The sequence below is a fragment of the Clupea harengus genome, unplaced genomic scaffold (assembly GCF_900700415.2).
Source record: "Clupea harengus unplaced genomic scaffold, Ch_v2.0.2, whole genome shotgun sequence".
Lineage (NCBI taxonomy): Eukaryota > Metazoa > Chordata > Actinopteri > Clupeiformes > Clupeidae > Clupea > Clupea harengus.
In genome coordinates, this window is record NW_024879702.1 from 1 (window position 1) to 15,000 (window position 15,000).

The 15,000-nt window shown below is 45.9% G+C and overlaps 1 protein-coding gene across 1 annotated transcript in view; it reads right to left on the reverse strand.

The window, feature by feature from the left end:
• Nucleotides 1-843: 843 nt before the first annotated feature.
• LOC122129923 (laminin subunit gamma-3-like) overlaps nt 844-15,000 on the reverse strand; it is an 85,910-nt gene continuing 71,753 nt past the window's right edge. The window contains 2 exon segments of the mRNA XM_042704651.1: nt 844-1,385; nt 12,220-12,474. Coding sequence (XP_042560585.1) covers nt 997-1,385; nt 12,220-12,474 — 644 coding nt within the window. The 3' untranslated portion in view covers nt 844-996.

Genomic DNA, 15,000 nt, shown 5'->3' on the forward strand with positions numbered 1-15,000 from the left:
TTGTTTGTGTCAGCTTTTGATGGTCTCAATACCTAATGTATACTCTTGTCACAGTTCAAAGGTCACGGTCTGGTCCTAGACACATAAGTGTTATAATGGTACTCAATGGTATAGTTAGGGGAGAGGAGGGGGAGGGAAAGGAAGAGATGTGTGAGAGTCACGTCGTAAAGAGGACATTGATGTTTGGGAAAGAATCAGGTGGCCACACACACACACACACACACATTAATTGTAGGAGATGGATTAGAGCACTTAGATTGTGCCTTGAACTTTTTCACAGAGAATGAGCTAAAATTGGCGAAGGAGGACAACCTCACACAAAAAGATACAGAAGGATGCAGAAGATACACATAGAAACACACACAGGCATAGAAAGATACACAGAAGGACACACAAACATACACACACACACACTTCCAGCGGCAGCGCAGCTTGTGTCCTCTTCTATAACAAAATGCAATTATCACTTACTTTTTGTCAAAGCAATTACCTGCAGTCTGCTGCCACTATTCCCCTGACAAAAGCCAGCGTCTTAAAAGCCACACACAATCCTGCTCACTTCCCTGGTAATTACGGATCCTTTTGAGCCAAGCGCCGCCACTAAACTCACTAAAGCGCACTGTCATCAAACATGTCCCCCCCCTCCCAGGAATGATGGCAAGTGAAGATGTATTTTAGAGGCGGTGGGTGGGTGGGGGGGGGGTTGGAGACTGTGGTTTGTTGTTGAGAGTGATGAGAAGAAGAAGAGAGGAGATGTTAGTGAGCGTGTTAGCTGTGTGGAGCCCCCCCCCCCCCCCCCCCTTAGTCTCCACATCCACTCCTTTCAGAAGGAGAGGAGCGCCTGACTATCTGTGGACTGTAAAAGACAGTAAAATACCTTACTTTCTTTGAGGCGACCATTTCAAACGGAGTAATTAGTATGAAGCAGTGTGTGCGATGGTGCAGGAAGTCCACAGTCACAAATTAAAAGTCATCTCTGGGCCTTGGAGGTAACCACTAGCATTGGCTAATTAGCACAAGGGAAGGGGCTAATGTAGCAAAACAAATCACCTTCTTAAGTAGATGGGTGGAACAAAGACAAGGACATTTTTTCTTTACTATCTGACTCAAAAATGTTCCATCTCTGAGTGAGGGTGGTGGAAGTGTGTTTCTCCTCTCCTCTGCTTTAGCTGAGCGGTAAGAGATGTTTGACTCACCCCTCTGTCCACTGGGGCAGTTGGTACAGACCACATCCCCTGTATCGGGCAGCTGGGCGCAGCTGGTACGGTCTGGGCAGGGACAAGGCTGGCAGTCTCTGGAACTGCCAAACAAGGCATTGCCGTAGTAACTATCCAGGCATCTCTCACAGGTTGGTCCGGTGGTGAAGCCTGTGCAGGTGCACACTCCTGAAACAAACAAACACATACACATATGGGGTGGTGTGTTTGGGTGAGGAAATGAGAAAACACACACACACACACACACACACACACACACACACACACACACACACTTCACTATCTTATTTTATTTATATCTCAACTGTCTCCCTCTGTCATACACACACAAACACAGACACACACGCACACACACACACACAAACACAAGCTGACTTACATTCCTCCTCTTCTCTAACTCTCTCTCTCACTCATTCCTTCTCTGCATCTCTCTCACACTCATGAACAGATAAGAGATTTCGGGAAGTGTGCAGTGCTTACCCTTACACTTGACAAATCAAAAGAGAGCATTCACACACGCACACGCACACACACACACACACACACACACACACACACACACACACACACACACACACACACACACACACACAGACACTCTCTCACACACTCTTTCTCTTTATATTTCATTTTCTCATAGACTATAACACACTTTATTTATTACACACAAACATCAACGCTCTCTCTCTCTCTCTCTCTCTCTCTCTGACACACAAACACACACACACACAGAATAATACAAAGCTCAATGAGGCACCAACACCGATCAAGATATGAGAAATGAAAGTAGGGATCATGATCTTTTTGAAGGCAGTCTGACAGTCTTCAAACTATTGGATCTCTAGCAGGCTCTCTCTGTACAGCTGAATGTTTACGGCTGAAGCCTCCAGAGCCACTTTTTAAGAGCTAGGCAGTTCCACACCCTGCCAGTTTCCACAAAAAAGCAGCCCAGAACATGCAATTGGGAGTGACAGAATCCATTTTGATTCATTGATTCACCTCTGTCTTTCGGTTTCTCTCCACACATGCACATGCGATGTGTCACTCACTCGTGGGACCAAACACATATACACACACACACACACACACACACACACAGACACACACACACACAAACGTAAAGACATCAAACCATGCACAGTGAGGAGTGAACACTGTGTTGACTTGCTCATTTGACAGATCCAGGGCATGGCATGTACTACAGCTTATGGCCAGCAGGAGGCAGTGTGTAACTGCTATGGAAGAGAGCGAGAGACAGCAAGCGAGAGAGAAGTGAGAGAGAGAGAGAGAGAGAAGAGAGAGAACTGCAAAGTGAGAACTGCAAAATCGGAATCTAAATTCAGCTAGATTGTAATTGCTTTAGGGACGCTAAGCATAGACGTCAGAGGGATAGAAAGAGAGGGAGAGAGCGAGAGAGAGAGAGGAAAAGTGGGAGAAAAGACATGAATGAGGTTCAGAAGACCTTCAAGAAGTCGAGCACAATCCCCCTGTAGTGAAGGAGATTACCAAGCTCGTGTCCTCCCTGCAAACACTCATTTGGATGGCCCCGTACTGGAGACATCCTCACCACCCTCCTCCACACATGCAATCTCTTCACAGCTACTCCTCATGTCCATATTCCTCCAGGAGCCCGCCACCGCTTTTGGCCACTCTAATCGATTTACTGCCACTCGGCCCCGCAATGAAATACTCCACTCCCTGGCAATATTTGATAAAGGCCGAGTCCCACAAGCAGCCTGCTTGGATGGGAGAGGCTGATATTGAAGAAAAGAACAAAAATGTTGAGTTGAGAATTGACTGAGAAGTGCTAATAAATATTTCATCAATAGGGCAGACATAAATGGATTAATTTAGTTTGTGTGTGTGCCTTTGCCTATGTTTGTTTGTGTGTGTGTGTGTGTGTGTGTGTGTGTGTGTGTGCGTGCGTGCGTGCGTGCGTGCGTGTGACATAGATGGCGGAGACTAAAATAATGATAAGCAGCTGAGTGAAGGACAAATTAAACTTTTTCACCCAAAATATAATCAAAATAAAATATGCACAGACACACACACACACACACACACCCACATGGAGAAAGAGACAGAGCGAGAGAGAGAGAGAGAGAGATACAATGCAGAAGTTCAAACACAGTGGCACATAAACACACACACACATGCTTACATGACAGGAATCTTAAGCATAAGCTCCCACCAAACTGCACTTACAGAAAAATGGCGCGAAAAAATACAAAAATCCTCGCACCTCACAACCTCTTTAAGGTCAACGGTTACCATGACAACATGGCGATAAAGCAAAAAACAGCTGCAACCTGATTTACAAAATGTATGAGTTAATGAATGAACGCATGAATGAATAAATGTATGAGTTAATGAATGAATGCATAAATGAATTAAAGGGGTGTGTGTGTGTGTGTGTGACTGTACAGGTAATCGAGGGAATGAATGAATAAATGAATAAATGAATGAATGAATGAATGAATGAAAAGACGGACAGATGGATGGACGGATGGATGGTTGGATGAATGGATACATGATTAAATGACTGAATTAGGGAATTAAATAATTTGTCTCTGTCACGACTCTTCTCTGACACTTTGAACTGGGAACACTTCACTAGCGGCCACAAACTGCGCTAAACTTCCCTATAGTGAATATGTACAATGTGCCTGATGCTTCACTAACACGGCCAGTGGCAGCTTGTCTTTACTGTAGGAGTCGTGGCTGCATTTACAAGCAGGGTTCACATAAACTGTCCTCACGGAAACACATCAGAAACTGCAACATATGTTCACCACAAACAGGACATAGAGAGACTGAACATAGAATATCTACGGGTCAGAATTCACCCTCAAGCCAACACACACAATCAAAGACAATTCTTTGAGGTGACATTGCCGAATCTACCCCAAAGCACTTTGAGAATTTTTTTTAACAAGTTTCTCCTCTTTCCTCTTCTGGAAGAAACACACACACACACGCACACGCACACACAGCCATCTTTTCTTGGAGGCGAAGCCAATCAGACGATCTTTAGGACCAGACCAACACCCAAGAAAATGGGAAATGATTAAATTATCATTATTGCAATTGACCAGCTACATGAGGAGAAACAGCCCACTTGGCAATACTGATTACCATAGACATTCGCTTGTGTCACACACACATTAAACAGACAGCATCAGACTCTGCAGCCGAACTAGGCTTGATCTGTTACACTCACACACTATATCTCTCCTCGTTAACTGCTCCACTAGCATGCTGACTCGGGTTTTCCTTTGGTTTTCTCCTTTATCTTCTTGTCTTATTTTTAAACGAGACCAGCTCTGTTGCAAGTGGCAAATACATTTCTAGGGCTAATAACGCACGCGGGTTTCCCCTCCGCTAAGAAACAACGGAGCCGCAGGAGAGTCAAGTCCATTAGTTCGCGCTGTAATTATGCAGATACCTAATGAAGCATGCAGTGCCACCGAAAGATCATTATTGCTTCTACAGTGGGCTGACTAATTCAGTGCCATCTATCACCCAAAACCAAGCACTTACGTCTGAACAATGGGACAAACGTTAGCTTAAAACCATTATTACCCATCCACTTAAAACACTCAATGATTTCATGAGTGGATGTGCCTAAGCTAAGCAGTGTTCAGTCCGGGGAGTTGAGAATGTAGAGAGTAGGGCCTCTGTGATTTGTTGATTATCATCATTTCCTGTCTGGGGTGACCTGCCCATGCCTCTGCTAAAGCCGACCCAGTTCTCTTCATCTCTCTTTTCCCTTTCACTTTTACTTTCCCTTCATTTTTATCTCCACACCAAATTCTTTCCATCCATCTTTCCACTCTAGATTTTCTCACTAATTTAGAACCTTTTTCCTTCACTGTATCTTTCCTCCACCTCCCAATCACTTATCTTTGCCTCTACTCTCTCTCTCTCCCTTCTCTCTCCCGTGCGCTCTCTCTCTCTCTCTTCTCTCTCTCGCTCTCTATCCATCCAAATTACAGACCCTCTCACACACTACATAACTGAGGTCAAGTCAGAGAAAGCCCTGGCTTCCTAAGGGACAGTGCGTGTATGTGTGTGTGTGTGTCTGTGTGTGTGTGTGCATGTCTCTCTCTCTGTGTATGTGAAAGAGAGAGAGAGAGAGAGAGAGAGAGAGAGAAATAACCCCAGTGTTCCTAAGGGAGGTTAATTCTGACTGTAGATGACAGAGAAGAGAGGGATGAGAGGATGAGTGGAGCCCCTGGAGAAGAGTGAAGCTCTGAAAGGGTCTCTCTGTCTCTTCTTTCCTTCTCTCTCTCTTTCTCTCCTTCGCCTTCTTCTTCCTCTCCTCCAATTCTTTTTTTCTCCTCTGTTTCTCAAACACTCTGCTCTCTTCCTCTGTCTCTCTCTCACACACACACAAACTGCTCTCTCTCTTTCTACCTCTTTCTTCCACTTCTTTCTTTTCCTCTTTTTCATTTGGACTAAAATATACCTCTCTCTCTCTCTCTCTCTCTCTCGGCCCATACCCATCTTCTGTCTCCTGATCTGTTTGTTTATTCGGATAAATTAGATTGGAGAAGGCATTTCATTTGCAGTCTTTGGGAGGTCTGGGAAAACAAGGAGGTGTGTGCTTGTGTGTAAATGTGAAAATAATGTGGAAATGCGTGCGTGTGTGTGTGTGTGTGTGTGTGTGTGTGTGTGTGTGTGTGTGTGTGCTTGTATGAGAGAGAGAGAGAAAGAGGGAGAGAGATTGGAACAGAGAGAGAGGTAGAGAGAGTGCTGTGTGTATGTATGTGTGCTGTGATCATATACAGTATAAGTAGAAAGAGGTGGATCTAAACGCATACAAACCTACATGCTTTAATTACATTTCCACCATGATGGGTTTGATAAAAAAAGTATGTTCTTCCTGCAGCCTGTATACAAAGCTGAACAAAAGACAAACTCTCAAGCACACAACTAAGAAAACAAAACAGAAACATTTAGTCCACACATTGTTCATTTTTCTTCTCTTTTCTACCAACTGAAAGTTTTTTTCCTACCAGATGCTGCAGGTCGTGACCCCCACCCTGTGGAGATATGGGGGCTTTAAAGAAGAGGAAGGTGTACCCCCCCGTTGCCCCTCCTATTGCCCCTCTCAGTAAGAAGTCAGAAGGCTCACTGCTACTCTTGGCATGGAGGCGAGGAGGGCACACACGGACGGGAGGTGCTCCCTTTGATTTACTCCACTCAGGGGGAGTTAAGCTGTCACTCAAGGCAACTCCTGAGAGACTCAAGCGTGTGTGTGTGTGTGTGTGTGTGTGTGTGTGTGTGTGGATGTTTGTATGTGTGTGTGTGTGTGTGTGTTTGCATGTGTGTGTGTTTGAGAGTGTGTGTGTGTGTGTGTGTGTGTGTGTGTGTGTGTGTGTGTGTGTGTGTGTGTGTGTGTGTGTGTGTGTGTGTGTGTGTGTGTGTGTGTGTGTGTGTGTAAAAAAATGAATGTGTTTTTGGACAGTACTATATATATATATATAAGTGTATGTGAATGTGTGTGTCTGTGTGTGTGTGTGTGTATGTGCATGTGTGAATGTGTGTGTGTGTGTGTGTGTGTGCATGTGTGTGTGCATGTGCGTGTGTGTGTGCGTGTGTGTGTGTGTGTGTGTGTGTGTGTGTGTGTGTGTGTGTGTGTGTGTGTGTGTGTGTGTGTGTGTGTGTGTGTAAGAGAGGAGGCTGCCTCCATCTGCTGTTCTGCCCCCTCAGATGCTGATGCCGCCCCCGCTCTAACACAAAACAGATGTGTCTCACTGAGGCAGATGTGGAAACACACACACACACACACACGCACACACACACACACACATTCTCTAGTAGAGACATACACTGATGTATAACAGGTAAACATTTAAATATGCACACAAACAGACCTACAGTATATCCCCACGCATGCACAGATCCCACACCACTGCTGGTCAAAGGATCAAGACCTAAGGGGTTTGACTAGGAGATCTGTCCTGCTGTGTATTTCTGCATTTAAACCAAAAAGATTCTGTGAGTTCCCACACAGAATTTAGCATGTGGCTTTAACAGACACACACACACACACAAAAACACACACGCACACGCACACGCACACGCACACGCACACGCACACGCACACGCACACACACACACAGCAGGGACAAGCACACAGTATATTATGCTGGCTCTATCACAGCACAACATCATTTCTGTCAGTAGAAAGCGACCAACAGACACTACACTGTTATTTACTCTATGATATCCATTCATACGGGCAATCATTTTGGCATCTTCTCATCATGCGTCTTTGGATAAATGGCCCCAAAGGTCATTGAAGAAAAACTATTTAGAGGTGCGTACACCCACACACACACACACACACACACACCCACACATACATACACATACACACACACACACACACACACACACACACACACACAAACACACATACACCAAAGCAAATACACACAACATTCAGTGGACGCCTTGTGTGTGTTTGAGTGACTTGCCAGGGAGAGTGTGTGTGTTTGACTGTCTGCTGTGAGTGTGTGTTTGAATGTCTGCTGTGAGTGTGTGTTTGACTGTCTGCTGTGAGTGTGTGTGTTTGACCGTCTGCTGTAAGAAAGTGTGTATTTACCCAGCAAAATTAGCCCTAAGGGCTCTTGACTTCAAAACCCTGCGTACAGTCATCCTCTCCTCACATCCTCCGCTTAGAGATTACACACACTCTTTCACACATACACACACACACACACACACACACACTTCCTGTGACATTTATGGCACTCCGCACTTTTCTGAATTATTCACCATCTTTTTTTACATGTGAAATGTCATGGGCACTAAAGAAAGTTTTTTGGGGGTCTTGGTGACACAAAACCCCTCAGACTCTTTTTTAAAACAGTGTGAAGAAAGAACTATGAACAGACTCCTGTGGAGGTCTCTCTCTCTTTCTCTCTTTTGAAATGCTGTGTGTGTGTGTGTGTGTGTGTGTGTGTGTGTGTGTGTGTGTGTGTGTGTGTGTGTGTGTGTGTGTGTGTGTGTGTGTTGTACCTTATACGTGTGAATATTTGTGTGTGTGGTGTTAAGAGAGACCTACATTTCCCAAAAGGCCCTTGTTCACCCCAGTCCTGTCACTTTAGTTCTGCATAAATGTATTTACTGGGACAAAAGTGCTTATAAGGACAGTGTTTTCTGAACAGGGTCTCGTGGTGTGCCACTGAAAAAGCATGAAAATGTCATTCCCCCTACTGAGTTCTGAATTTCAATGCGTTACCAAACACAGAACATGTCTGAATAGGCACTGTGGCCCCCACTGTGCTGTTTTCTTAGCCCTCTGACTCTTAGGCTTCTTTCAGAATCATTTCACAAAGCTTCTACCTTGCCCATGATAAGAGGTAGCCATACAGTACATGCTGGTTTTATATTGGTTTTATTTCAGGACAGTCAGGGCTACACAGATATGCATTCATTTGATGAGTTATAACCTGTACTTATATTAGCCTCCGTATTAAAAACAAAGGATTCTGGGTCAATTAACAAACCAAGCACCTGCGATACCCAATCTTAAATAATAAGAAAGTGGATTCATACCCACACTTGTTTGAATCCATCTCAGCCAGGTAAGATCTGTCCACTGCCATTTAGGCATTCAGTGCACGGCCCAAAACAATTTCAGCACCACGGGGCACAGACATCCTCACCCACCCAAACACCTTTCATCTTGCTTTGTTTGATAAAGTTTGTCTCTGAGGCTCCAGACCTGATAATTTCCTTTAATCAGATTACATAAGGATTACAGCACCCTGCATAGCGCACTATTGTGATACTTTAGAATAGATGACCGGAACACAGGCCCCTCCACTGTCACTGACTGAGAGAGAATGTCAGCGTGGCTTCCATTCAAACGTTTGGAATTCTAATGCTTATGAATTCAACTTATGAATTCAAATGCTGCTTCTGTAGCGATTCGGTTATGTGTGTGTGTGTGTGTGTCTGTGTGTGTGTGTGTGTCTGTGTGTGTGTGTGTGTCTGTGTGTGTGTGTGTGTGTGTGTGTGTGTGTGTGGGTCAGATGTTTAATCTGGCTCTCTGACCATTCTTGACATGGCTTTCCTGTAATTGCTGCCTTATGCTGATCTCTACATTTGGCATCTCTCAGTAAGCAAGAGCAATCTGATGTTTGGAAATGTCACGCCAGCCCTTGTGCTAACCTGTGTGTGTGTGTGAAAGGAAGCAAACATAGCAGCAAGCACACGCTGCATTAGCATTTGTTTACTTGATGAATGAACGCTTCTCACTTGTGTATTTTATTGTTTTATTTCCTCTTCAAAAAGCCCTTTTCTTCTCCCTCTCCTCTTCTCTCCTCTCCACCATTCACCTCTACTCTCCTCTTTCCCCTCCCTTCCCCTCCCTTCCCCTCCCTTCTCCTCTCTTCCCCTTCTCCGCTCCTTTTCTCTCCTTCTTACCCCCCATTTCTGCCTCACAGAAGATGAGCTGCCACTGCTGTTCTCTCACCCTGTTATGGATGGGGTGCCACAAATTACTCATAAAAAGGTGACGTTCAATGCAGCATTCACGATGCGGCCCACACACACAATCCAAACACAAACACATGTGCATGTACACCCTCACACACACACACACACACACACACACACACACACACACACACACACACACACACACACACACACACACACACACTCAATCTATGCGTAGGCTTATTTGAAGGCCATATGCACACACACACACACACCCCTCTCTCTCTCTCTCTCTCTCTCTCTCTCTCTCTATGAGTATGTGAATGACATTTCCATGGACACACACTCACTCTGTCTCTCTCACTCTCTCTCAGACACACAGATACACACAAACACACACACACACACACACACACACACACACAGACACACTATGAGTATGTGAAAGACATACACCTGACTTCATCAGCCGTGTGTGTGTGTGTGTGTGACACTCCACAAAGCACCCGCTTCATGTTTTTCCACTGCAAATATTAACATTTCCAATCTGTTGTGTTGCGTTGAGAGTAAATAGAAACGACACGAATCGGAGCGCGTTAATAAATCAGCATTAGGAAGCTGCAGCGGCTCGTGCCTCGTGCCCAGTCAGTGTAAACTCACCCTCCTCTTCCAAAAACAAAACAAAACAAAACAAAATCCAGCGCCCTGTGACAGAGCTGTTAGCTAATTACAACCAATTAGGCCTTGATTAGGACGCGCATACCACAAGTCCGCCTACTACACGAATACTAACAAGGGGGTGTGGCCAGTCTGAAACACACCTGGTTTTCCCTTTCACCTCCAACAATAACAAATCACCGTGGCTCTTCACTTGGCTGTGGCAGGGAGCAGATGCAGTTAGCGGGATGATTAGAGAGAGGGGGAGAGTGATGTGTGTGTGTGTTAATGATGAGTGAGTGTGTCTCCGGTGGGGCCGTGCTTCTCAAGGCTAGCTCTATTTACGGACCTGCGGCGGCTTTGCCATGCTAAACGTCCTTGAGAAGGAACCTGCTGAGATTGAAACCCGATCGTCTTTGAAGTTTCTAAAGCTTCATAAATAACTAAAAGAGTTCTCCGCCTCCTTCTCCAGGGACCAAAGTGGGAGTCTTCCCGGAACACGCACTCTTTCTTTCTCTCTCTCTCTCCCTCTTCCTCTCACTTATTCCATTTTACTCTCTCCACTCTGCCTCTCGTCTCCCCCTGGCCCTCCCACAAACTCTCTGCCTTTTTCTTCCTCCTCCCCGTTTTATCTCATTGTCTCCCCCCTCTATTTTTCTCATCACACCTGTATCCGTCTCTTTTCTCTCTCTCTCTCTCTCTTTCTCTCTCCCTCCCTCATTCTATTTCCCTTAGTCTCCCTCTTTCTGTCTCCTTCCTAGAGGAGACAGGAAATCTTGTCTGGCATTAAATTATAATGTTAAAGTCCTGTTCCGAACTAATCACATATTACGCTCATAATACGAACGATAGAATTTTAATTCCTGGCTTATTAGAGAGAGACAGCAATTACACAGGAGAGATGGATGATGGGAAGGGGAGCGGAGGACATGGAGGGGAAGATTAGTGAAAGAGAGAGGGGTAGCAGAGAGCGCCACAGAGACACCGGGGGGTGAGAGAACGAGAGGGAGGGCAACAGAATGAGGGGCGGACGAGGCACCGCCGAGAGGAAGATTATGAGATCAACTCGCACAATAGGACAGGGTGAGTGGAAGAGCATTAGAAAGGGGCGATAATGGAAAGAGAGAGAGAGAGAGAGAGACAGAGAGAGGGAGAGTGAGAGAGGGAGAGAGAGAGGGAAAGAGAGAGGGGGAGAGAGACAGAGGGAGAGATGTCGAGAGAGGGAGATAGAGGGAGAGAGAGAGAGAGAGAAAGTTCAGTAGTGAGCAAGAGAGAGAGATAGACAGAGAGAGAGAGAGGGAGAGATGGCGAGAGAGGGAGAGAGATAGATGTAGTTTAATAGTGAGCAAGAGATAGACAGAGAGAGAATGAGACAGAAAGATAGAGAGAGAGGGAAAGAGAAGTATTGAGAGAGGGAGAGGGCAACATTAATGAGAATCCTGTCATGGGAGAAGGAGCAGGAAGAGACACTCTGCAGTCACGCAGGCCTCCTGAAGCCCAAATTAGCTGTGATTAGATGACAGGCTGCTAGCTTGGCTAATTATCAGATAGCCAATCAAAGTATGTGAAACCAGCCCATACACACACTCACACGTATGCACACACGCGCACACACACAAAACACACACACACACACACACACACACACACACACACACACACACACACACACTAAAAACATCTATCTGGTTGTGTGAAAGAGAGAGAGAGCGAGAGAGAGAAAATAACAAAGAAAGCCACAAATCGTGACAGAAAAAAAAAAAGGCATAGAGAGAGAGAGATAGGGAATAGGGAAAGATGGAGAGGAGGAGAAAGAGAATAAAGCAGAAAGAGAGAAAGGGATCAAAAGGAAGAAGGCCAGAGGTGTAGGGATGAGTGTTGGGTGTACCTGTCTCAGGGTGGCAGTCTCCATGCCCGTTACAGTTGCAGGGCACGCAGCGGGCATAGGGGCCTCCGCCGGGCTCCTCGCGGGTGAAGCCTTGGGCACACAGCTCACAGTGGCGCCCGCTAAAGCCTGCCGGGCACTGACACACCTCCACCCATGATGCCAACGCAGACTCCAACCCTCCTCCGGACCAAGAACCAGAACCCAGCAGAACCGTCTGAGCGGAACCCAGTGTCACACCAGCTAACTGGGACGTATCTGAGAAAGGAGACAAAAGGATAGAGCAGATGGGTGAGAGCTAGAACCTGGTAGAACAACCTGAGTGAAACCCAGAGTCACACTGGCTAACTGAGATGTATCTGAGAAAGGAGCGAGAGAGCGAGAGATAGAGAGAGAGAGTGAGTAGAAGAGTTAGAACTGGAACCTGGTAGAACCAGCTGAACAGAACTGAGTCATAACCAGTAACTGAGATGTATTTTAAGGATGGAGCGAGAAAGACAATAAGAAACTAGAAGAAAACTGGAACCTAGAACCGTGTGAGCAGAGCTGAGTCATACTGACTAAGTGATTCACATCTGAAAGGAGAGAGTGAGAGAGGAACGGAGCTAGGTGAGAACCGGAACTGGGTAGAGCTGATAAAACAGAACACAGATCATGCTCTGAACTTTATCTTGGAAAGCAGAGCGCGTGAAAGAGAGAGAGAGGATATGTGTGTGTACTGGTTATATCAAAATCAGGATATTGGTTGCTATTGTGTTGTTCACAGGAACTGTTGTGTGTATTTGTGTTTTATTTGTTGAATCTCGTTCATATGCATCCATGACTTGAAGGGGAATGATACATAACTAAGGGCATAGGCAGAAAGAGTTTCCCATACAAACATAAAACTCATATAGTCTCTAGAAACAGACAAAACACACACTATCACACTGAAACACACACACATGTGCATACTCACACACATGCACTTTCTCTCTCTCTCGCTCTCTGTCTCTCTCTCTCTCTCACACACACACACACACACACACACACACACACACACACACACACACACACACACACACACACACACACACACACACACACACACACACACCAAAGGCATACGCTGCAGAACACAGGGTGACAGTGAACAGCAGTAATGGTTTCATGTGAGAGTGGCTGAGACGAAGCACACAGCACTCATGGGATTACATGAGAGGACAGACAGAGACACAGCTCAGGGCTTCAGGCCGTGCCACCGTGACTGACTACTGCTAGTAGTGGCTAGGGCTACAGGGGCTACCAGCCTCATCCCCAGCCTCTAATATGTGTGTGACTTGGCTTGTTAGCATGGTTGTTAGCTGCATCCTGCCCACACTGCCCTTGGGCCTCATTATGGTCTTGCCTTCAACCCTGCCTCATGCCAGAGTGTGGTTAGCTAGACCCTAGAGCACTATCACACACACACACACACACACACACACATACACACACACACACACACACACTCTCTCTCTCTCTCTCTCTGGTTCTTTCTCTCTCATCAACCCTGCCTCATACCAGAATGTGGTTAGCTAGACCCCAGAGCACTATCAGTCTCTCTCTGGTTCTTTCTCTCTCCTCAACCCTGACTCATACCAGACTGTGGTTAGCTATCACTGATTCTCACTGTCTCATCTGGTATCGCTCCTCTCAGAGGATCTCTCACACATGCTGTCTCACTCTCACACATTCACACACGCTGTCTCACTCTCTCAAACATTCACACACGCTGTCTCACTCTATCACACTCATACACGCTGTATCACTCATTAACACTCACACACGCTATCTCACACTCACACACGCTGTATCACTCTCGCACACGCTGTCTCACTCTCTCACACTCACACATGCTGTCTCACTCATTCACACTCACACACGCTATCTCACTCTCACACATGCTGTCTCACTCTCTCACAATCACACACGCTGCATCACTCTCGCACACGCTGTCTCACTCTCTCACACTCACACATGCTGTCTCACTCATTCACACTCACACACGCTATCTCACTCTCACACATGCTGTCTCACTCTCTCACAATCACACACGCTGCATCACTCTCGCACACGCTGTCTCACTCTCTCACACTCACACATGCTCTCTCACTCTCTCACACTCACACATGTTGTCTCACACTCACACACACTGTCTCACTCTCTCACTCTCTCACACTCACGCAGGCTGTCTCACTCTTTACGTTGATCTCACAGTGCTGTCATCCTCTCTCTCTCTCTCATACAAAAACACAAATACCAGTAAACAACAACAACACATGCTGAGACATTTGCCAATGAATGTAACACCCCCCAACCCGCACCCTGAACACACATATGCAGACATGAACCTACCTGAAGATATACACTTTCCACACGCACACACACACACACACCACACACACACAGGCCCACCCACATACACACACCATACACACCACACACACACAAACCATACACACACACACACCACACACACACACCACACACGTACACCCACACAGTCTGAATTTTCGAATCAATTCAATGAATAAATAAAATATCGATAAATAAATAAATAGGGCGGATGAGAAGAGAGGAGAGTGGAGGAGAGAAGAGAAGAGAAGAGAAGAGGGCTGAACATGCCGAAGGTTAGAAGGGCCTGTCTGTCCTTCCTCCTTTGGCTCTCTGTTTCTCTGCCCTGCTGCTGGCTGAGTTTAGAAGAGTTGTTGGCTAAAAAGCTCTTTCACACACAGATGTCAACCATGGAGAAGAAAGTGTACT